The sequence below is a fragment of the Pinus tabuliformis genome, chromosome 5_2 (assembly GCF_031772625.1).
Source record: "Pinus tabuliformis cultivar Carrire ecotype Pingquan chromosome 5_2, CPIR1, whole genome shotgun sequence".
NCBI classification, from domain to species: Eukaryota; Viridiplantae; Streptophyta; class Pinopsida; order Pinales; family Pinaceae; genus Pinus; species Pinus tabuliformis.
Window position 1 is genome coordinate 48,987,977 of NC_142306.1, and position 24,952 is coordinate 49,012,928.

At 40.6% G+C, this 24,952-nt stretch overlaps 1 protein-coding gene across 4 annotated transcripts in view; it reads left to right on the forward strand.

Annotated features, from left to right (window-relative positions):
- The window catches only part of UPL7 (ubiquitin-protein ligase 7), a 331,482-nt gene that overhangs the window by 53,391 nt on the left and 253,139 nt on the right, over window positions 1-24,952 (forward strand). For all 4 annotated transcript variants that reach the window (XR_016261610.1, XR_016261609.1, XR_016261608.1 and 1 more), the window contains exons 3-6: window positions 19,977-20,223; window positions 21,804-22,438; window positions 22,975-23,979; window positions 24,090-24,424. Coding sequence is in view for 1 of the 4 variants with exons in the window: in XM_089435822.1 (XP_089291948.1) it covers window positions 19,977-20,223; window positions 21,804-22,438; window positions 22,975-23,979; window positions 24,090-24,424 (2,222 nt within the window). In the remaining 3 variants the exon portion in view is untranslated. The remainder of the gene's footprint in view (window positions 1-19,976; window positions 20,224-21,803; window positions 22,439-22,974; window positions 23,980-24,089; window positions 24,425-24,952) is intronic.

The following is a 24,952-nucleotide window of genomic DNA, read 5'->3' on the forward strand; positions in this document are numbered from 1 at the left end:
TATGTTAAAGGGGTTTTCCCCCTTAAGATGTAAATTTGTAAAAGTCATCATGAAATGTGTCTTGAGGGTTGAAAATGTTTTAAATCCCCTCATGAGTCCTAAGTCCTAGGTCCTAGGTGATGTCTCTGAAGGCTTAATTCGATGATCCATTTTAAAATAAATAAAAAATTAATAAAATAATTAAAAAATTAAAAAATAATAAAATAATAAAAAAATCATAAAACAGAGCAAAACCCTAAAATAATAAAATAATAATATTTTAAGTGAATGCATGCAAAATATTATTTTTTAATAAATCGACGGATGAGATCAAGAGATGTCTTGATCCTCATCAACGGTCGAGATCATTTCAGCATGGATCACTCGAACTAGCCGTTGGAGTCATTTCCTTTATATAGGGTGCTAGGGGTCAGTTCAGAGGGATCTGATCTGTGAGTCTAAGACTGAAGAAGCTCTCTTGTAAATCTGTGTCTGGTTAATAAAGAAGACTTTGGGGTCCATATCTTGCTGGTGTTACTCTCTTGAAATGCTGTGAGATTGTTTAATTTTCTGCATATGTTATTTTTAGCCATTAATAATAGCTTTTCGTAGAGTATTGTGAGCACAGGTATCTTGTTCACTTGCTGGGGTTTGAGTGCTGTTAGGGTTTCTAAAGTAATGGCAGGTATTTCCATTACTTTTTGAGATCTAGCAGCATTTTTGCCCTCTTTACTGATGGTTGTTTTGAGCTGTGCAGAAAACATTTTCTGAAGGAAATTTGTGGGCGTTCGGGGAAGTTCTCGGCTGAACCAGCCAACTCCCACAAGCATTTTTTTTGCTGAGCCCAGTGGGATTTGATCTTGGGTCTATCATTCAGTTTATTTTTTAGTTTGCATGAGAGATTTTCTGAAGTTCTTCACAGCGAAAATCTGAAAATCTTTACTTCTTTAAAATATTTCTGTGCTTACTGCTAAATCTGGCTGCTAAGGGGCCAAAAAAGTTTGTACATTAATCAGCTGTCTAGGGTTTTTAATTTTTTTTTTTTCTTTTGCAGTTTTCATGAGGGTTTTTTTTGTTTTCTTGTACAGGGTTTTCATCAAGACCAGATTTTCAGAAGGAGATCAGGATTGCATTTTTCGCCCGAACCAGCAGCATCAATTTTTCAATCAGTTCACTGGAAAACGAAGTCCTAAATGGCATCTTGATTGTTCATCACCATCAACTGAGGCGTGGCTGCGTTGCTTTAGCCGTCAGAATTTGGAGGTGTTCACGTTCTGAGTCCATCACGCAGAGTTATGATTCCTGTTTTAATCACCAAATAAATCGAAGCATCTCTGGGCAAGGTGATATCTTTCAAGAGCCTGCGTAGCATGTAATCGATTTCAAAATTTTCTGCCGCCGTCGCCTTCCTTCCACCGTCGACTGAGACAAGCAAGTCACAAAGCAATTTCTTCTGCCGCCGTCCCAAGTAAAACCAACAGTGTGTATTTCCATGTGTTGGGGGGTTTCAAAAAACGTTCAAATACCAGCTACGTCCACCATCAAAACGAACAAGAGCCTTTGACGTGATCGAGGAGCTGGGGTTTACGATCTACGCAGGAGCATAGGGGCAATTCAGGGCCGATTTGTTGTGATTCATAGCCAACAGACACAAGGTTATCGATACCAGATCCCTATCCTCGAATACAAACCAGCCGTGAACTGAGTTTTACATCTTGTGTCAGATCCCAATCAGACGGAACAGGTAATATCGAACCCGTCGTGCGTATCTGCGTGGGCAGTTCAAAATTTTTTTTCCACGCCGGCAGCCCGTCGTTTTATCTGACTGTTATATGCCGAGGTAAGGTTTTGCGATGCTGTGTATTTATTTGAAAGAGCATTTTTTTTGTTTGACTTACGTTATGACGGATTAGATTAGGATTTATTTTGTTCCTTTTTTTTAAAATTATCATATGAAAATAAAAAATGCCGTTTTCATTTTCAACGTAGATTTTTTTTTTTTTTTTTTTTTCTCAGTTTAGATTTTAATTTGATTTGGTTAGATTTAAGCAATTCGTATAGTTTTGTTTAGATTTAATATAGTTTTTTTAAAGTTTAGTCCTTAGATTTTTATAGTTACGATTTTATTTTGTTTTAGATTTTGATTTTATGATAAAAAATATAAAAAAGATTTATTCAGGCTTTGTTTTATTTTTTATATAGTTTAGTTTTAATATAATTTAGTTTTAGAATAGATTTGAAATTTGAAATTTTTAGATTTTTAATTTTCATTTTTATAATATTGAAAAATAAAAAAAAATTGAAAAAAGATTTAAAAAATTTTAAAAAAATATTAAAATTTTGTGGAAAATTATTTTTGCCAGATTCAGTTGATTTCATGTTATATCTTTCATGCTGAGATCTAAATTTTCAAGTCGAGATACGAAATTGATATCTAGTTAATGATTTACGATTCTCGTGGTGTTTTAAGGCATTTATCTCTTCAAAATTTTCAGTTGCTGGATATCGTTTTGGTCATTCTAAGAGCATTGTGATTTAGCTGATGACAAATGATTGTTGTTCACGGTTTATGTTTCTATAATCATCTAACAAGTAATCGTTTTAATAACAATCTCTTAAGGCACTGGTCTGCTAAATTAATCAAATCTATCTAGTGCTTTTCATATCGTGTCTCGTGTCTCCCAACCAACTGGTCGATAGTTGGTCTCATCATCTCTCAGGGACTACCCCCCTTAGCCGCGGGAGACAGGCTTAAACGGAGGGATCGGGGATCAGAGTGACAGCCCCCGGTCTGAGCGTTGTCGTGTCAATCTGCGCGACAACATTTTTTGGCGCCGTTGCCGGGGAAATTGTTTTCTCGGCGTTTCAACGACAATCTTCCTTCTCATTTTTATCTTTTCATCTGGCCCGGCAACGCCAACATTTTTTGGCGCCGTTGCCAGGGATAGAGTTTTTCTGCTCCTGGAGGTTTCATCGACATTCACCTTCTCATCTTTGTCATCTCTCATTTTGAGCTGGCAAATTCAACCTTTTGGGTTATCATTTGGATCTTTTATTGCCTTATTTTTCGCCATATCAGTAGCATCTCTTCGGTTTGTTTCTTGTTTGGGTGGCAACTCCACTTTCTCATTTTTCCCAGACAGGAAGCTTTCCTCATATCTGCTTGTGGTTACTTTTTGGATCCTAGAATCAGATTCATTGTTCAAGTGGCGACTCCACTTATTTCATCTCTTAGTTTTCTTGAGCAGAAATCTCTTTCTATCATCCATTTGATCCCTTATTGTTCATCATGGATTATTCATTTAAACCATGTCATTTTACTGATAATCTCCATGATCTTCCGAAAGAAGCCATTGGTAAATTATTTAAGTTCTCGGGTGGTGATTCGGTCGCTGTTAGAAAGCATTTAAACATGTTTACTTGTGTAATGATCATATATTGTAGACTTCCTCAGTATAATCATGAAGATTTCAAGATGCGTCTATTTGTCCATTCTTTAGAGGGTGATGCCTTGAATTGGTTTAATAATTTTCCTAATGATTTTTTCACTTCTTTACAAGACATTCTCAATGCTTTTAAAGATAGATATGATAGTCCAAACAGCTTGCCTTCTACCTCTAAAATTGTGCAAAAGAAAGAAAGTAATCTTATAAAAAATCCAGCTGTTGAAGAAAGTTTTCAAGATCAGAATGTGTCATCCACCGGAAATATCGCAGACCAAGTTCATGATAGTGAAAAATCAGGGACAAATAATAGTGAAAGGGAAGAACAAAAGCAAATTATACAAGATCTAATGATGCTGGTAAGAAATATGGAAAGCAATCAAACTAGTCTTATCAATGATGTTAAAACTTTATGCACCCACCTGGAAAAACGTAATAGGGAGTTGGAGGTCACACAAAATCAGCATGCTAAGGAAATTGAGGCCATGAAAATTAAATATGAAACAGAAATTAGAAGCATGCAAAGCAAGATGTCAGTCTTAGAGGAAAATATGGTGACCATGAAAGCTGATCATGATAGGGAAATTGACTCTATGACGTTCAATCATAACAATCAGTTGGTTGACATGCAAGCGAATCATAAAGAAGAAATAAATCTCATGCAACATTGCTTGATGGACATAAAAGAAAAGAATGATAAAGTAATAAAACACATGCAAGAACACCATGCCATACAAATCAGTACTATAAGGGATGAATGCTCTAGTCAGATGGATCCCATTAGAATACAAGTTAAAAAGATTCAACAATGGTCAGATGATAAGAGAAACCAGGAGCCTTCTCATTTGCCGCAACAAGTTCCATCTTATTATGAGGAGGTCATTAGGTGGTTAATTGAAGGTGATCCAGATAAGCTTAAAAACGATAAAAATCAGATGCAAGACACAAAAAGACTTAGCATGCATATCTTACACATTTCATCTGATAGTTTCGAAACAGAAAGTTCCAGGTCATCAGTATTTCGACTTACCAGAAATAAAAAGCGCAAGAGAAAGAAAATAAGAAGAAGATTTGACTCATCAGACGGCCGCGAGCAGCTTGATTTTCGGATAGGAAAAAGTCCTACCATATGCAAAATTGGACATGGCACATCCGACAAGCAGCCAACAGATTTGCCTGAAAGCAGGCAAATGCTCAGTATGCACTTTATTGAACACATCTGATGCCATGGGGCATCTTTTGTATCGTATTTCTAACCCTACTCTTTGTTTTTTCGCATTTTCATTTCTGCTTTAGATAGTTAATAAATGAAGAGCTTTTTTCTTTCCTGTGCTTAATGTATATGCTGATTTTTGGATGGACGCTACTTATTTTTGTGTTGTATGGATGCAGATTCTGGATTCTCACATTCCTGCAAGCAGCAACGTGTCCCCAAGTAGAGCCAGATGTTAACCTCTACCGGTCAACTACCCATGCAGTACGCCCCCTTTTTCTTTGCAAGAAAGGGGCAGCACCTGATCAGCGTGTCCGCGCCATCCAGCAATCATCAGCAGCTTGATCAATCTAATTGTAAACCCAGTCTGCATGTATTAATTGTAAATAATCTTAGCAGATATGAGTCGTGTATGTGAATTGCCTAGGTGGACCTAACTTTCTAGTGGTAATCTACGTCCCGGAAGGTTTTTCGTCTCACCGATCCATGGATCGGCAGAGTTTTCCTTCAAACCTGACCCCAAAGCCGGGATGGATTTTGTCATTAGAACTTTAGGAGAATCCTAGTGTGTTGATCTGCTAGATTATAGTTTTGTCGCAGAACTGGGTGATTTGTGAGGGTCTATGTTAAAGGGGTTTTCCCCCTTAAGATGTAAATTTGTAAAAGTCATCATGAAATGTGTCTTGAGGGTTGAAAATGTTTTAAATCCCCTCATGAGTCCTAAGTCCTAGGTCCTAGGTGATGTCTCTGAAGGCTTAATTCGATGATCCATTTTAAAATAAATAAAAAATTAATAAAATAATAAAAAAATTAAAAAATAATAAAATAATAAAAAAATCATAAAATAGAGCAAAAACCCTAAAATAATAAAATAATAATATTTTAAGTGAATGCATGCAAAATATTATTTTTTAATAAATCGACGGATGAGATCAAGAGATGTCTTGATCCTCATCAACGATCGAGATCATTTCAGCATGGATCACTCGAACTAGCCGTTGGAGTCATTTCCTTTATATAGGGTGCTAGGGGTCAGTTCAGAGGGATCTGATCTGTGAATCTAAGACTGAAGAAGCTCTCTTGTAAATCTGTTTCTGGTTAATAAAGAAGACTTTGGGGTCCATATCTTGCTGGTGTTACTCTCTTGAAATGCTGTGAGATTGTTTAATTTTCTGCATATGTTATTTTCAGCCATTAATAATAGCTTTTCGTAGAGTATTGTGAGCATAGGTATCTTGTTCACTTGCTGGGGTTTGAGTGCTGTTAGGGTTTCTAAAGTAATGGCAGGTATCTCCATTACTTTCTGAGATCTAGCAACATTTTTGCCCTCTTTACTGATGGTTGTTTTGAGCTGTGCAGAAAACATTTTCTGAAGGAAATTTGTGGGCGTTCGGGGAAGTTCTCGGCTGAACCAGCCAACTCCCACAAGCATTTTTTTTGCTGAGCCCAGTGGGATTTGATCCTGGGTCTATCATTCAGTTTATTTTTTAGTTTGCATGAGAGATTTTCTGAAGTTCTTCACAGTGAAAATCTGAAAATCTTTACTTCTTTAAAATATTTCTGTGCTTACTGCTAAATCTGGCTGCTAAGGGGCCAAAAAAGTTTGTACATTAATCAGCTGTCTAGGGTTTTTTAAATTTTTTTTTTCTTTTGCAGTTTTCATGAGGGTTTTTTTTGTTTTCTTGTACAGGGTTTTCATCAAGACCAGATTTTCAGAAGGAGATCAAGATTGCATTTTTCGCCCGAACCGGCAGCGTCGGTTTTTCAATCAGTTCACTGGAAAACGAAGTCCTAAATGGCATCTTGACTGTTCATCACCATCAACTGAGGCGTGGCTGCGTTGCTTTAGCCGTCAGAATTTGGAGGTGTTCACATTCTGAGTCCATCACGCAGAGTTTTGATTCCTGTTTTAATCACCAAATAAATCGAAGCATCTCTAGGCAAGGTGATATCTTTCAAGAGCCTGCGTAGCATGTAATCGATTTCAAATTTTTCTGCCGCCGTCGCCTTCCTTCCACCGTCGACTGAGACAAGCAAGTCACGAAGCAATTTCTTCTGCCGCCGTCCCAAGTAAAACCAACAGTGTGTATTTCCATGCGTTGGGGGGTTTCAAAAAACGTTCAAATACCAGCTACGTCCACCATCAAAACGAACAAGAGCCTTTGACGTGATCGAGGAGCTGGGGTTTACGATCTACGCAGCAGCATAGGGGCAATTCAGGGCCGATTTGTTGTGATTCATAGCCAGCAGACACAAGGTTATCGATACCAGATCCCTATCCTCGAATACAAACCAGCCGTGAACTGAGTTTTACATCTTGTGTCAGATCCCAATCAGACGGAACAGGTAATATCGAACCCGTCGTGCGTATCTGCGTGGGCAGTTCAAATTTTTTTTTCCACGCCGGCAGCCCGTTGTTTTATCTGACTGTTATATGCCGAGGTAAGGTTTTGCGATGCTGTGTATTTATTTGAAAGCGCATTTTTTTTGTTTGACTTACGTTATGACGGATTAGATTAGGATTTATTTTGTTCCTTTTTTTAAAAATTATCATATGAAAATAAAAAATGCCGTTTTCATTTTCAACGTAGTTTTTTTTTTTGTTTTTTTGTTTTTTTGTTTTTTGTTTTTTGTTTTTTGTTTTTTGTTTTTTGTTTTTTTTTTTTTTCAGTTTAGATTTTAATTTGATTTGGTTAGATTTAAGCAATTCGTATAGTTTTGTTTAGATTTAATATAGTTTTTTTAAAGTTTAGTCCTTAGATTTTTATAGTTACGATTTTATTTTGTTTTAGATTTTGATTTTATGATAAAAAATATAAAAAAGATTTATTCAGGCTTTGTTTTATTTTTTATATAGTTTAGTTTTAATATAATTTAGTTTTAGAATAGATTTGAAATTTGAAATTTTTAGATTTTTAATTTTCATTTTTATAATATTGAAAAATAAAAAAAAAATTGAAAAAAGATTTAAAATTTTTTAAAAAAATATTAAAATTTTGTGGAAAATTATTTTTGCCAGATTCAGTTGTTTTCATGTTATATCTTTCATGCTGAGATCTAAATTTTCAAGTCGAGATACGAAATTGATATCTAGTTAATGATTTACGATTCTCGTGGTGTTTTAAGGCATTTATCTCTTCAAAATTTTTAGTTGCTGGATATCGTTTTGGTCATTCTAAGAGCATTGTGATTTAGCTGATGACAAATGATTGTTGTTCATGGTTTATGTTTCTATAATCATCTAACAAGTAATCATTTTAATAACAATCTCTTAAGGCACTGGTCTGCTAAATTAATCAAATCTATCTAGTGCTTTTCATATCGTGTCTCGTGTCTCCCAACCAACTGGTCGACAGTTGGTCTCATCATCTCTCAGGGACTACCCCCCTTAGCCGCGGGAGACAGGCTTAAACGGAGGGATCGGGGATCAGAGTGACAGCCCCCGGTCTGAGCGTTGTCGTGTCAATCTGCGCGACAACAAATCCTATACCTCTCGGAGAGAGGAATCCAAGAAAAATATCAACTGTCATAAATAAGATGACCGATGTGGAGTTTGGCCCTAGTTGCCAATTTTAACACATACATTAAACATTAATCATTGTAAAATATAACATCAAAATGTACTTACAAGACAATGAGAGTATATCCATCCATCAATATTGCAAAAAGAAGTTCCAAGAATGTAATGTTCTTAACTAGGAAATTTAGTGATACACAAAGCAAATAGACAAACCAACATCCAGAAATGAGATACAATCAGTAAACACCCATGAAAGCACTGGAAATAGGGAACATCTGAGACATTTTATTAAATATTTCTGGGGAAAATACAATATTGATGGAATGGTGCACTTGAGCTTGTCTCCATGGACAAACGTGACATAACCCAGGTGAGCAAATGATGATCCTAGAGCTGCCCAACTGTTGCTCCAGAGGTGATCTACGCTGCCCAGAAAACTGCACTGCCTGCTGGAAAGGATGTGTTGGAAACCCTGCTTCCTATGCTTAGAAAATTCTGCAACTTTAGCTCTCGGCTCTTCAACAAAACCCACCAAAACCCAGGAAGGGTTTGGCCTAGTTCAGACCCTTGAAAATCGACCTCCAAGGACCACGTCCTCCTCCTCACGCTGGCAATCTCGGCCTGTCTGGAATTGGCTGGGAAAGCCCTCCAAATCTGCCCCAAACACTGAGATGCTATCCCCTATGGCTTTCCTCCCTTCTCTCAACTGACCCCAACTCCGTAGCTCTCTCCACCAACTCCCACGTGAGCCCCAAAATGGCCCTCTGCACAGTCCACCAAAGCTGTAAGTCGAGCTGCCCAAATGCAGCAACCTCCTGCTCCCAAACTCCTCCCAAAGGCTGATCCTTTGTTGTACTCCAACTCTCCAAACTTTCCCGGCAAGTGTTGCCCGGATGAACTCCCAATCACCTTTGTGTGTTTCCCCTTTTGCATGTTCCAGAAATACGCTCTGCTGGTTCGAAGGCTGAGTGGTATGGCCACAAATCTCCTCCGGTTCTCCTCAAGGTAGTGTGAAATGCCTTCCTAGGGTGGCACTCGAAGTCCCCCGAAGGAAAGGTTGAGTCTCCCACCTGAGAAACTCGATGCTAAACAACCAGGTAACTCGGCTAAGAAACTCGAGCAACACAAGTAAATTCGATGTGCAAGTCCATACCTCATTTGGGGAGATATTTCTCCTTATATCTTCGTGGGCCTTCCTTCCCTCCATGTGGGCCCCTCTCCAAGCCATTCGATTCCCCTCCAAGGCAATTCGAATTGCCCAAGTGCCCAAGTGCGTTTTCCCACGTGGGTGGTCCCCACCTTCCACTAGCAATCTAATTCAGCCTTCCTTTCTCCTAAGTTCCTAAGTCAAAAATGCTTGGGTTCTTTTACTTATCAAAATTTATGCAAAATTGTGGAGAGACCAAAACCTGTTACAAATTTATTTGGGAAGGGACATGACAAAGAAGTAGAGAGATCGAAATCCAAGTGATGATGATAAACACAAGTGAGGCATCTTATATTTATATGAGGCTCCTCAAGTTCAAATTTGCCTAATTTGGCCTAATTAAGCCCCAAATAATATTTTAACGTGCAAATAACATCTCTTTTGGTGACAAGCCCACCAAATAGCCTAATAAGTAAAAAATATGCCATCCAAAGCTAGCCAAAATGATAGAATAATGGTCAAGAGGGTCGTTGGAACTTTTGAATGAGTCGTCAAAGTGCCATGATGAAGAGGAGGGCTCCAAAAATGATGATCAAGGGGGTGGCCCCTAGATTTCCAAGCAAAACATCCTATGGTGCTCCAATGTGGCTGTGGGGCACAAGTAATGGTCTCATGGGTCTCCAGTGGCTCAATAACAAGTCGATGCTCCATCAATGAGGGGTAGAAGATGATGCATGCCCTCCTGTGTCTCTCTAGATGAGACAAAACCCCATATGGGCCTTGGATCAACTGCCAAGTGTTGGGTGCAAATGTGTGGCCAACTGGGCAACATGGTCCAAGTGCATCACCGTCTTTGTATGGTTGGGGCATGAACAAGCAATGTGTGGTGTTGAAGAAGCCCATGGTATAGCAATCGATGCTCTGCTGTGGTGGAGGCTTCTGCTGTGGTGGAGGCCCATGGCTCTCAACGCTCACCCTACAAGTGCCATTATGACCCTCTGAAGGGCTTGGATCCCGTATAGGGAGGCCAAGTCCAAGATGGAGACCCACTTGCAATCCTGTATAAGATCCAATGTGTCTCCTCACCTTCCAATACAACCAATCATTAGTGCAATTGAGTAAATAAGCTTGTTAATCAAGGGCAAAAGTGGACACTTCATAGTGGCATGCCCTTCCAAATGGGCTTTAGAATGTACAAGTGTTACCTTGCTCGACAAGAGAGGTTAATAAAGGACCCTATTAGGTGGTTTCAACCTCTAAGGGAGTGACAAGTCCATGGTACATCCATCAAATGGTAGGTGTCATGTGAAATGATGATGGAACAGAGTGGGGCAATAGGGAAGGCTCCAAGTCACATGCCATGGTACAAGGGAAGCTAGAATGAGGGAAGCCCACACCTTGGGTATATGAATGTAGGAGGGAGCAATCATGGTACATGAGTTACCCCGACCTTTGTTTTTCCACCCTTCTTCATATGCCTTTTTCCTTTCATTGATTTGTCTTTCTTCTACTACTTGGGGCTGTAGGGGATGAGAGCATGATGTGTATGTAGCAGTTATTACCCCCTTAAGGTTGGGTAGTTCATCGCCCACCAGGGTTGGGACAATCATGGGTTCCTTAATGATGCAGGGGCACTCATAGGGGCCTTAGAACCAGGGTGATGGCCATAATGATAGAGGGTAGAGCTCATGTTTGGCATTTGCCCATGTGCTAAATTTTATTGTCCTGGCCATCTTTTGCATTTTGTGGTGCATTTCCTGTTGTGTGTGGCCATATTATGCTTTTATCTTTCTTTTTACCTACATCAACCTCCGGGGCATCGTTCCAGGCCCAACCCAAAGTGTGGACTGTTGAAAAATGTAACTAGGTTCGGTCTTCATAAAATGGATTTGTCAATTTTATTATTATTATTATTATTGTTACAATGACTTATTAAAGCATGGGGTTCATGCTTGGGTCATCATCTTATTAGTTAAAGTCCCCATTGTGGACTCCTAGGATTAATAAAGAGTCATTAGAGTCATTGTATATTTTATGAGACCCTTCTTGGGCTTTCGAACGATGTAAAAATAATATTTTTTTAATCAAAAATGAATTATGTAACCTCCACACCAAGTCGGCCTCAAGAAGATCAAGTCGGCCTCGAGGAATGCAATTCAACCTCATTGGAAGGCTATATATACAAAAGGCAGTTCGACTTCATTTGGTGCATCTCACTCTCTCACACATAGTTCGATATCTGAAGTTGGAAGCTAGGAAAAGTGCGAAGTCGAAGGAAGAGGCTAAAAGGAGTGCAAGTTTGGTCAAGGAGGAAGGGAAGAAGAAAATCGAAGTTTTGGTGTCTCTTTCTCTCTCTTGTGTGGGCTGGTTTAGGAGATCAAAGTCTCCTTATCAAGGTCGAAGTTGCTAGGGTCGAAGTGCTGCTGCTGCTAGGTCGAAAGTTGGATCAAAGAAGGAGAGGTTGGCTTGGTGTGGAGGAGGCCTTTGTCTAGGTTGAAGAGTCTCAAGGAAAACTATTGAAGGAAGATATTTTTGACTGGGTTTTCCCCTAGATAGGGGTTTTTCCCTGGCAGAGTGCCTACATCTTGTGTCTTGTGTTTTTTGTGATCTTCATGCACACATAATTTGGTAATTGCTTGATGAAAGATAATATAACAAATAAGTAAAAGAAGCCAACATAATTCACAAGTAATTATCAAGAAAGAGAAATCTAACCCTAATCCTACTAGCATTGATTTCTCAACATGGTTTCAGAGCTAAGGTCGAAGAAGATTGAAGATCACTTCGTTGGCTTAAAGGAAATGATTACTCCCTCTATGATAAGAATGGGATTCAATTCTACAGGAAGATGGATCAAGAAGATTGTCTACTACTTATTCAACAAGGTCAAAAGTCAAGGGTTCTTAGCTGCACTTACAGGATCACTTAATGATGATAATGCATGGATCATTGACAGTGGAGCATCAAGGCATATGACAGGGGAAAGTAAACAACTACAAACTCTATCAAAGGAACCATCTTCCCATGTAGTGGAATTGGGAGACAACAAAAGCTATGTTGTTAGAGGTCTGGGATCAACATCTTTGAAGCTGGAGAATGGAGCAAAACTACATCTCAACAACATACTATATGTTCCAGGTTTGAAAAAGAATTTGCTTTCAATTTCTTGTTTTAGAAGATAAAGGGGATAGAGTTGCTTTTGTTGATGGAAGGTTTTGGTTTGGGGAAAGGATTAAGTATTGATAAAGCTAGGGTTATTGGAGTTCGTGAAGGAAGTTTGTATAGAGTCATTACACCACCTCCTCAAGCCCTAGTTCATATGGAAATATCTCCTATTGAGCTATGGCATAGAAGATATGGTCATCTTCACTACAAGGTCATTCCTACTCTTAAACATCTAGTTCATGGCATCCCCGATATCAAAGAAGATCGTGAAGGAGTTTGCAAGGGATGCTCTTTGGGAAAACATACAAGAAAACCATTTTCAAATAGTGAAACAAGGTCTAAAGAAATATTAGACCTCATACATTTTGATGTGTGTGGGCCCATGTCTAACAAATCACTTGGAGATCATCTTTACTATGTAACATTTATTGATGATCGCTCTAGAAAAACATGGGTCCACACACATCAAAATGTATTTGAGAAATTCAAGGAGTTTAGATGCGAAGTTGAAACGCCAAACTGTGGGCCCCGTTTGGGTAAATTGCTACACCAACTTCCCGGGGTCGTAACTTTGGCATACGATCTCCGTTTGATGTGTACAATAGCTCGTTAGAAAGATCTGTCCGAGCACTACCACTTTGGGAGGCAACATGGGTTCGTGGACCCATATTGCCCCAGATTTCCCAAAAAACGTCGTTTAAGGCCTCAAAACGACTCCGGAAGTTCAGGACCCGAAAAACTGCTAAAAATAGTAAGTTGTGCTACAATTAAGGAAACTGAAAATGCTGAGAGAAACAATGGTGGGGGTCGAGGTGGACTTGGCAGGTGGCCACCAATATCCACCTGGATCATTCCTGCCCCCTTAGGAAGCAATGGTCCCCATTGCGTTGAGTTCCTCCATGAGATGAGGAAACTTTTGCTGAACTTGTCCCCTGGTGAGCCACTTGCCCTGGTAAAGGAGTTGGCCTGCTTTGACAACTCGATACAGTTGGATATTCTGTTGGCGAGTGTTCTTGATCTGTGTGTCCATGATTTGATCAGTTGCAGCGTGTTCCATGCAATCTGGATTTAATTCTGTGGGTGTGAGCTGTTCTGCAATGTCGGATGTGTCTAGCAATGGTGGAAAGTATGGCTGAAGGCAGTCCACATTGAACACTGGGTGTAGGCCAAGGAATGGGGGAATCCTGAGCTCAAATGCATTGTCTCCCACAGCCTTAGTAATGGTGTAAGGACCATATCAGAGTGGTCTCAGTTTCCGATAGGCTCCAATAAGGCGTTCCTTTTGCAAATGCAACCAGACTTTGTCGCCCACCTGAAATTTGTGTGGCACCCGATGTTGATCATGTCGCTGCTTGTACTTGGCTTTTGATTTCTCCAGAATGTCATGGACTTGCTGGCGAATATGTTGGATGCGCTCAATGAAGCTGGTGGCCTTATCTGTTTCGGACTGGACACGAGCTGAATTTATGTGAGTAGCTGCAAGTGGCATGGCCACATCAATGGGGCATAGTGGCTGGAATCCCAAACCCACCTAAAAAGGGCTATGGCCAGTGGAGCTGTGAAGAGCTCGGTTGTAGCTGTGCTGAACATAGGGGAGGCTCTCGTCCCATGTGCGCGGATGCTTTGAGTTATACATGCGCAGAATGTGCACAATCATCCTATTGACAACCTCTGTTTGGCCATCAGTTTGAGGATGGAAGGCTGTGGACTTCGTGAGTTTGGTGTCCAGCATTGACCAGAGGCTGGACCAAAATGTGCTGAGGAACCGACTGTCCCGATCTGAGATGATAGACTGTGGGATCCCAAAGTGCACCTACACTTGTTCAAAGAAGAGTTTAGCAGTGGCTTCTGCTGTGATATTCTTCTTGCAGGCCGCCATAATGGCCATCTTCGAGAACCTGTTGACGACCACAAAAACACAGTCATTTCCATGCTTAGTGGAAGGAAGGCTAGACATGTAATCCATGGAGATGGATTCCCAAGGTCGACTAGGGGTAGGCAACGAGGTATAGAGGCCGTGCTTCTTGATGGTCGGTTTGGCAATGGCACAGGCAGTACATGATCTGATGTACTTCCCAACATCCTGTCGAAGATTCGGCCAATAGAAATAATTTTGCAGTACTGCCACTGTTTTCTCGACCCCGAAATGCCCAGCAACCCGACTATAGTGTGCTTCCCAAACCATCTTGGCACGCTCGCTTGAAGGAACACAAAGGTGACCTAGGTGGCATAACAGGGCATCCTAGAGGTGAAAATCTGGAACATGCCGACCCTCCAAGAGTGTCTGGTATGTGTGGCCGAATTCTGGGTCGCTTTTGTAGAGAAGTGGCCAATCAGAAGTCTTGTGCCCATAAGAGTTGAGCACGGTGGTTAACGCCATGATCGGTGGTCGACTGAGGCAATCTGCAACATTATTGGTGCTGCCCTTCTTATACTTGATATTCAAGTGGAATTGTTGCAGGTATGTAGACCACTTCTGATGGCGATCATTCTGCAATTTCCCTTGGGTCTGTATGAACTGCAGGGGGTGGTGGTCTGTGTGGATGATCGTTTCCTTCCCCAAAATGTAATACTTCCATTGTCGGCAGGCCTGCACATTGGAATACATCTCTTTATCATAAGTGGGGTGCTTCCGGACTGTGTCTGAAAGTGTTTCACTGTGATATGCCACTGGATGTCCATGTTGAGTAAGGACTGCCCCAATAGCATAGTCAGAGGCATCTGTCTCGACCTCAAATGGTTGTTGTAAATCTGGTAACGCGAGCACTGGTGCCGTGTAGAGGCGATCCTTCAACTCTATGAATGCCTTCTGTTGAGATTCATACCAAAAGAATTTTGCTTTCGCTCCTCCCTTGGTGACTTGACTCAAGGGCCAAGTAATATGAGAAAACCCCAACACAAACCTGCTGTAGAAGTTGGCAAGACCTAGAAAGCTGCGGAGCTCTGTTAGAGTGGTTGGAGAGGGCCAATCCCGAATGACTTGGATCTTGGCTAGATCCACATGCACTCCCTGTTCATCAATGATGTATCCCAGATACTGAACCTAGGTCATGCAAAAAGTGCATTTCTCCAAATTGGCACATAGCTTGTGTTGCCGCAGTGTTTGGAGAACCTGTCGGATGTGGTGGAGGTGCTCTTCCCAACTCTGGCTGAAGATCAGAATGTCATCCAAGTATACTACTACAAATGAGTTGGTGAATGGCCGCAAGATGTCATCCATTAGCCTCATGAAGGTTGCAGGAGCATTCGTCAATCCGAAAGGCATAACCAACCATTCGAAAAGGCCCTCCTTGGATTTGAAGGCAGTCTTCCACACATCAGATGGTTCGATTGGTACCTGGTGATATCCTGACTTCAGATCGATCTTGCTGAAATATTTCGCCCCCTTTAGTTGGTCCAGGAGGTCATCAATCCGCGGGATCGGGTACCTATTATGGACAATGATCTTGTTCAGCGCCCGATAGTCAATACAGAGTCTCCATGTCCCATCCTTCTTCTGTACCAACACGATCGGGCTCCCACAAGGCGATGAACTCGGACGGATGTGACCTTTCTGCAGGAGCTCCTGAATCTGCCTCTTGATTTCATCATTCTCCAGAACGGAGCGCCGATAAATTGGTCCATTGGGTAGCGGCGCACCTGGGGTCAGATCGATGGAGTGCTTGACTTGACAGTGCAGAGGAACCCCTGCGGGGGAGGTGAAGATGTCCTCGTACTCCTCCACGACCTTGTCCATCTGTAGTTGTCGTGCGGAGGGGCCCTGTCTGGAGGCCGCGGCCACCGTCTTCTTCTTTCCTTGAGGGCGTATCATCAGGAAAACAAATTTCCCGGTTTTGGAAATGAGCTTACTGCATTGTTTTGCAGTAATCAAAGAGATGGCGGTAGGTGGTGCTACCTCTGGTATCTTGTACAACTTATTTCCCAATGTAATAATAACAGCACGGGGCCTTGATTCATACACAGCATGTCGCTTCCACAAGTATGGCTGTCCTAATAATACATCACAAACTTCAAGGGGAGCAATGTCACACAATACCTCATCCGTGAAGGGCTTGATGTTGTATGGAAGGCGACACTGTTGGCTCACGCGAAGATCTCGTCCTTGGTGAAGCCACCCGATGGTGTACGGTTGTGGATGTGCTGTGGTCGGTAAGCCCAACCGCTTCACGACCTCTGCCGAAATGAGGTTCTTTTGGCTCCCGCTATCAACAATGAACTGTATCGGGGAGCCCTTTATCCACATCTGGGAGTGGAAGAGACGCTCCTCCTCCTCTGGATCTTCGGGTTCATTTTTCTGGATCTTGGCGGTAGCAACAGTGGCGTTGGGATCCGCATCAATGATCTACTTCCCTTTGTCATTCCCCTTGTCGGGTTCTGACTCAGAGTCGGAACATGCATCTGATTCTGAAACCTTTAGCTCAACCACTAGTGACTGCTTGGCCCGACACTCACTTGTGTTGTGAGTGGAGCTCTTATGGAACTCACACCATTTTCCCGTGTCCTTCTTCGGCTTCGCGGCGCTGTTCTTTTCTTGCAGCTTCGGCGGGTTGTCTTGGGCTGCCTCGCCTTGGCTTTGTCCTTTGCTCTGTGGTTTAGGGGCACCTTTCCCTTGCTTTGGATTCGCAGATCCAAAGTATTGCTTCTTTTGTTTAAACTTCTGCTCGACCTTGACGGCATATCAGTATGCTGTACCGAGTGAGGAGATGTTCAGGAATTGTATTTCTTCGTGGATGTACTTGTGCGGGCAGCCGCGGTATTTGAGTATCAAATGTTGCTCCGAATCCTTGATACCCAACTTTGTGCGAAGGGTATGGAAAAGATTGGTGAACTCCGGCACGTCTTGGTCCCTTCCCTGCCGCAGCATGGTCCACTTTATGTATTCATCCTCATAGCTTCTAACAGGGTAGTAGTGCTCCTTGACGGCATCCCGGAACGAATTCCAGGTGGGTGCGGCTGAAAATAGTGAGCCAGTACTTTCATCCTTCTGCTCGCAGTAGGTTTCCCACCAGTCCTTGACATGGGGGGCTGCTTTGAGAAGAGCGAAAATAATCTTTTCCCGACTCGAAAATTCATGAACAGAAAAATAACCCTCTAGCAGATTTAACCATTTATCTACGGCATTTGCGTTTATCTGACCCTCGAATATGGGGATTTCAAAACTAACTTGTACCTTAAAGGGCGTGGCGTTTCCAAAATAGCTGCTGGAAGTCGATGCGTCGCTTCTGGGTATCCGCTGAAGGATCTGGGCAACGCTGTCCATCATCGCGTTCCGTTGTTGCTCAAGGGCTTCTTCGAGCAAGATTTTGATAGGATCTCCTGCCCCCTCGTCTTTCTTCTCATCTGCCATGGGAGGCCGTCTGGTTTTGCGAGGTTGGTCTTGCAAAGGTTCAACCAGTTCAAGCCCTAACTCCTTATATCCCGACCTTGTTGGGGACATGCAAAGAAAAACAGAGAAAAAGCAGACTGCTCTGATACCACTGATCTAGACTTAAACAGGAACGCAACAAATTACAGAGATAACCATAAACACAGATATGCAGCGGAAATAATACTTCATTTCATTAATGTGAAATACTGAAATATGCTTACAAACAGTAATGGAAATAAATTAGCTAGGGCGATGGTAGCTTATCTCTAAGAAGAGATGTGGTGGCTACATGCCTCTGAACTGTGTTATAATGAGGCTCGAAGGCCTATTTACTGTTGAGAAACAATGGAAAACCCTTAACATTCCAAAACCTAACCCTAGAAGATGAAACGCCAAACTGTGGGCCTCGTTTGGGTAAATTGGTACACCAACTTCCCGGGGTTGTAACTTTGGCATACGATCTCCGTTTGACGCGTACAATAGCTCGTTAGAAAGATCTGTCCGAGCACTACCCATGTTGCCCCCAGATTTCCCAAAAAACGTCGTTTAGGGCTTCAAAACGGCTCCGAAAATTCAGGACATGAAAAACTGCTAAAAATAGTAAGTTGTGCTACAATTAAGGAAACTGAAAATGCTGAGAGAAACAATGGTGGGGGTCGAGGTGGACTTGGCAGGTGGCCACCAATATCCACCTGGATCAATAGAAGTCCTCATAGAATTCTCGATAATATGACACTTGAGGAAGCATTCACAAGAAGGAATCCAAGTGTGTGTTGGAATTTCTAAGTCTAACTGTTAGAAACCCTTTATGTATTTTTCTGATTTATTTCTGCCTACGTGTTCTGATTAATTAACAAGTTATTTACCATGTAAATACTGAAAATAAATACAAGTACATGCTCAACACATTATAGATCATCAACTGAAGGAAAAAAAACAAGCACACAAGTGACACCATTGTTTTTGGACCAATTTCTCCGGAAAAACCCAATGCGGGAAAACCGGTGCAACTATCTGAGGGTTTGTATTATTAAGCAATTTCAGAGTACAATCTGAGTGCCAAAACTAGCTCACCCAACAGAGAATAATCTCAGCAGTAGTACCTCTCCTTCGGAGAAAGATTTTCGGCTGAAACCTCGGGATAAAGACTCCGACAGCGACCAACTCCAATCTGCCCCACGAAAACCCAGCGTCAACCTCTAGGGATTGCGTTAGCCCTTTCTGGCCTAGATTCTGCCCAACGTCACCATAGCTCGGCCTATGTTAGCCTCTGGAGGCACTGTGTTAGCCCTTAGAGCCTCTGCGTCACCCACGCTGGCTCTCTAACGCACTGCGCAGCTCCTGGCTGCCTCTGCGTGAGCCTTGGCTCGTAAATTTCTTTTGTACAGAAAAACCTTGTGAGGAAACCCAAGGGATGCTTCTGCCACATTCATGAGTGACATCCCTAGTAAACTTGTTGGCATACACTAGTGCATCTTGCTTGGGGATTCCAGCTGGGCACCTACTAGCATGCAACTATCTAAATGCCCAACAATATTGGCGAAACTGGTTGAGCAAACCCCTTGGGCTTTTATTTTTGTAATCTATATAGACTTCCAAGAACTTTGACAATGATAATGATGGGTTGAATCTAAAGTTTTGATGCTATATATTCTCATATGTCTATAAAGTTTTGTGCTATTTGGTTTTTAAATATCTATATTCTTACGATAGTCACAAAGTTATTTCTACTTCTCAAAAACTAACTATTTTTCCCCTTTATTTTTCATTGTCCCTATATAAATATGGTATAGTATCAGTCAAATTGTTCAGAAATATGAGGCAAGTCTAAATTTTTTGTGTGATATGTGGATATTATCAATGCTTTTGATCATTTTAGTTCGTAACCTAAAAATTTCCTTCTACTTGTTGACATTTTTGTGATGTTATACTAGACTTTTTATTTTTCTCCTTGTGTTCATGTTGCCTTATTATTTTTCATGCTTTCTACATCTCTTTAGAATGTCATAGTTTTACCACTTTTTGGGGTTGATGCACATGTTTAATGTACAAAGTGACTACGATTTTCACATAGTTTTCATTCCGCGTTGCTAATATTTTTGAATCCAAAAGTAACACTTATGTTTCTTTACCATTCTCAGAGGGTCTGGAGAGGACACTGTGCGACTGGAAATATTGCAGAAGAGTTTCGATATCAGTGGGATGCACATTTAACTCAGTCAGAAGATATTTCTTTGAATGCAAAACAGATATCAGAAGATATTGTAAGACCCTTTCTTTTCTTCATATGTCGGCCAGCCAAACGGTATCTGAAGGTTGATGGAAGAGATGATGATCAACGCATGGTGATGTGCTTCAGAATACTTTTGCAAAGCATTAACTATGCTGGTATGCTAATGTCTAAGAAATTTCAATCTATGACTTATTTCGTTCTACACGATGTTAAATGTAAACTTATTACCAATGCCACCCACACAGAGCAACCTATTTTGATGTTGTGAAATACAATCTCCAAGGTCTATGTTCCTTCCAGAAGAGAAGAAATATTGCTTTTCAATGTTTCATGTCTGACTGCAACCATATATCAGGTCTATGTGCAGATTTTGTTGGGATTATGGACTTTTAAAAACTAGTTTTGAAGTCTCCTGTCATTGGTTTAATTGTAGAGGTCCAGAGGACTTGTTTTTGTATTTTGTGCTCGGTTCTTTGTTTTGTATCTTGTACCCAAATGCAAACAAACATAAGCACCTGATTGCAAAATGATTAAAGTACCTTTTGATTGGAAGCCCACCTTCGTCCATGTGCTCATGCTGGATGGGTGAGAAGCATATGGCTGATGCAAGTGGCGGAGATATAATGGCATGCCATCGGCTAGTGGTGGCTGTTAGGAGCTGCTGGCTGGCTGTCAAAAAGAGGGGAAAAGTTTTCTCCTGTAGGGTTATCCATTTTGGTGGGTAACACCTGTTGAAAATTCAAGTGCAATATAGACTAGCACTAATTTCTGAACACTGATAACCACTTCAGATGAATTGTATATTCTTTTAGCATTCACAACTTCTTCATCAAACAATTACACGTCAGAAATTTAACCATAAAAAGAGAAGGAACTGTAGAGATCACAGTGCACAAAATCAACACAAAGTTTACCCTGGGAAAACTCACTTGGGGTAAAAGCCCAGCAATTCTTTCCTTAGAGAATCAATTCAACATGAGACATCAGAGTCAAGAAAATAAACAAACTGACCTGCAAAGTTGTCCACCAAGAGGCCAAGTCAAGACCTCCACAATATGCCCTGGTCAACTTGGTCAAGGGTTTGCACAAAGGTCTGAAATTTGGCCTATCTTCCACAGAAGTTCGGACTTGACCACAGAGAGAAACCACAGAAATTTTCGGTCCTTTCACACAGAAACTTTGGCCCTTTCATAGTGATTAATGAGGACACAAAGGACTATTCACCCTCCCCTTTACTGTTATTTCCACCTATGATTTAAATGTGGAGCTATGCTAGGGCCTTCTGCCTTATAGGGTTTTCTTAGATATTCTTCTTCTATTCTTTTATTGTCATTTATATTCATTGTATATTGAAAGCATTTTTAGCTCCATGGGTGTTGTAGGCACTCTGATCTATTTAATGGCCACTGATTGTAATTTGTAATTCCTTTGACCTATCACTTGGTCATTTGTGGACATTAGTAAAGTATATGATCTTAATCTTATCCTGAAGATTATTAGGACGAGCCTCATTTGAATTGATTGACATTTTCTTGATGCAATGTTTGTTTATATTAAAGTCTTTGAAATGATTTAACCTTTTGCCATCCTTTCTGTCTTTGGATATCTAAATTTACTACCTGTCAAATTCTTGAAAGAGCATAATTAACTTTGTTAACTTTGTGTTGAAGAAAGCACTAATTTGTAACCTTATAGCACTGATGTTTTTTTTGTGGAATCTTGATATATATTGCAGATCCAAAGAAAAATTTTTGCTCACTAGCATTTGGCTCTGCTGAAGAGCGTACCAGATGGTTTTACCAAGCTCATAAATTGTTTTCAATTTGCTCCTCTACTCTGGCCAAATATAGATCTCTATCTTCTAATGTGGGAGGTGCAACAGCTTTGGCTATCGCCTTAGCAATGCGTTTAATGGTTGCCCTAACTGACATAAACACTTGGAAGAACTTTTTAAAAGAATGCATGGGAGATGGAAGGCTTGTTGTATGGAATCTGATAAACTGGATAGCAAATAGAAATGCCAGACTTTATTCTTCAGTTCGTCAATACATTATGACATGCAATAGTGCAATGAATAGGAAAAACAAGGCTGCTGTACAGACCGATGAGACTTTTATCATTACTGCAAGTGCTATAACCATGGTCCTTCGTCCTTTCCATTCTATGCCATCGGATTTATGTGAAAGTGTCTTTTCTATATCAAATCAAACAAATTGTCTTGAAGGTTATGATGCTGGAGTTAAAAGTGCAGCAGAACAGTTTTGTGTATATATACTTACAATTCCTTATCTCACACGGAGGCTTCCTGCTGCATTGTTACCTGCTCTTCAACATTCATCGACTTTCTCTCCATGTTTGAGAACAATGGTGGTACGTAACTTTTGAAGATGGGAAGAACCATTGTTCTCCTCTGATTCTGTGTTTACAAATTCATATTTGTCATACATGCATGTAAATTGTATCCTATTCATAGGGATTATCAACCTGAAAGGAAAGGGAAACAGCTAAAAGCCGCTTGCTGTAGAAAAAATATATAATGTTCATCATTGGATGAATTACTGTTTGATGGAAGCATTGATATTTTTGATTTATCTGCATTGGATCCTTTAATGCTAGTGTCATTGGACTTCTCAAAGTTTGGTTTGCCTGCTATGTATCCCTTTGATTGAATAATTGCTTGGGTCCTTTAATGGTGTTATCTTTGAAGTTTGGCGTTATCATTGGTTGCTTCGAAATCATCACTAGTGAGATTAGAAGTCAGCATTTTTCTTGTCATCACAGTTAAATGAACTTGTTATGATATTTACTCTGTAGTAAGTACATCTCATTATGATATTGGCTTCTCTGTTTTGTCCTTTCTTGTATCTCATCTGAAGGACTAACTAGGCTGTGGCAGGTAATGGCAGATTTCAAAGGAAGTTATATTCTTGGAAATGACAAATTTGGATCTACAGAAGCGGATGGAGATTCCAAGTTCTGCTTGGGCTCTGACAAATGTTGTTAATTTGGCATTAGGTTCTACCGAGAGCCCTGAACATTCTGGACAGCTTGTGGAGGGCTTATGTTGTAGAGAATATGTGTTTGCTCTTTCCTGTATTTTAGAGAATTTGATGCCATGGATTGAGAAAAAACGGCGATCAAAGCGGAAAGTAGATGAGGATGAGGAAGAATATGATGACCATAGTTCTAGTGTTCCCAAGCACCATTTTTTGAGTGGTACAGAAAATGGGGATGGATTTACTGAATTGACTTCTTCACTCATCGAGTATTTGAGGCCAGTCCATCAGCAGTGGCATCTGCACCAGCTTCTAGCTACAGTGAAAAAGGAGGGTTCTTCTGGGCATGAAGTATATCTGGGTCATGGAGGCTTAAAGACAAAATTGGAACTGCAAGATGTTGCCCAATTGTATTCATACCTGCTCGCTACCTTTTCTTCCTTGAATTCCTTTGGTGGACCTTTGCCTATTCTTAATTTATTAGCTTTCACTCAGGGATTTTTGTCACAGTTGTGGGAGTGGTTAGAGAGATTTCTTATTTTCAAGAAAGATGGATTTACAAGAGTTCAGAAGCAATTCCAGACCAGTCTAAGTATTGGTGAGAACCAAATTCATGATACAGTTGGCAGAAAGGAGGAAATTTTGATCAGAAATGTAAGCAATAAATGGGCCTCTGCCTTTCTAAGAACGAAAGGGAAGTCTTCAAATGGAGATAGCAGTACTGATATGTGTAAAGATAACTCTCTTCAGCAATATACTGATAAAGATGATGCATGCACAGTATGGGACTTGGAACCTATGAAGAAGGGTCCTCAAGGCATTCCAAAAGATACTTCAACAATGTTACTTCTATTTTGTGCAACTTATGCCCACTTGCTTATGGTTCTTGATGATGAAGAATTCTATGAAAAACAGGTTTGTTTCCCTATTTTGATTCATATTTTGCTAGTTACTATGGCTATAGTCTTTCTTTTGTTGCTTTTTCAGCCACATCCCTTTATGTTGAGCTTTTACTTTTCAAACAGGCTCCTTTTACACTGGAACAACAAAGAACAATTGCGGCAATGCTTAATACAATGGTCTACAATGGCTTTTTGAATAATTCTGGGCATCATAACAATCCTTTGATGGATGCAGCTGTTAGGTGTTTGTACTTTTTATATGAAAGAGATTGTAGACGTAGTTTCTGCCCCCCATCTCTATGGCTTGCTCCTGCTGTCAAATATCGTCCTCCAATCGCTGCAGCAGCTAGAGCACATGAAGCTGTGTCAACTTGCTTGAAGTTGGGAGACTCATCTGTGCCTTCAACGATGGGTTCTTTGGTCACAACTACTCCACATGTGTTTCCTTTTGAAGAAAGGTATTGAAATGTTACCTTTTCGCTGTATGCGTTTTACTTCTATTCCCTATGATGCCAACTAAGAATATCTTGTACTACAAATACATAATTTCTCAGAGTGCAGAGCCAGAAGAATTTGTGCTGCTAGTGGATCGTGCATATATGAAAAAGGAATTAGGGGGATTATAACTTGGATAAGGAAAACCAGATTTAAATCCCAACATATTGCTAGTAGCAAGGCTGATGTACATACTATAAATGGTGAAAGAAAGTTATGGGAAGGTGGTGATGATCAGAAACTTGAATTAGTTTTGTGTGATACATGGAACCCCTTCATAGAACTGCCATCAATAGCAATAATAATGCTTTGTAATCTATTCTGAGAGGTGTGCAAAAATGTGTATGATGAAGTAATGGAATGAAACATGACCAACGGTGCTTTGTTACTGATTTTTGGTAGCGATACAAAATGGAAATGTGGATATCTATGGCTGTCTCTGATTTGGGTCCTACAAAGAATCGTAGATTAGAGCTAAAAATTATGTAGGG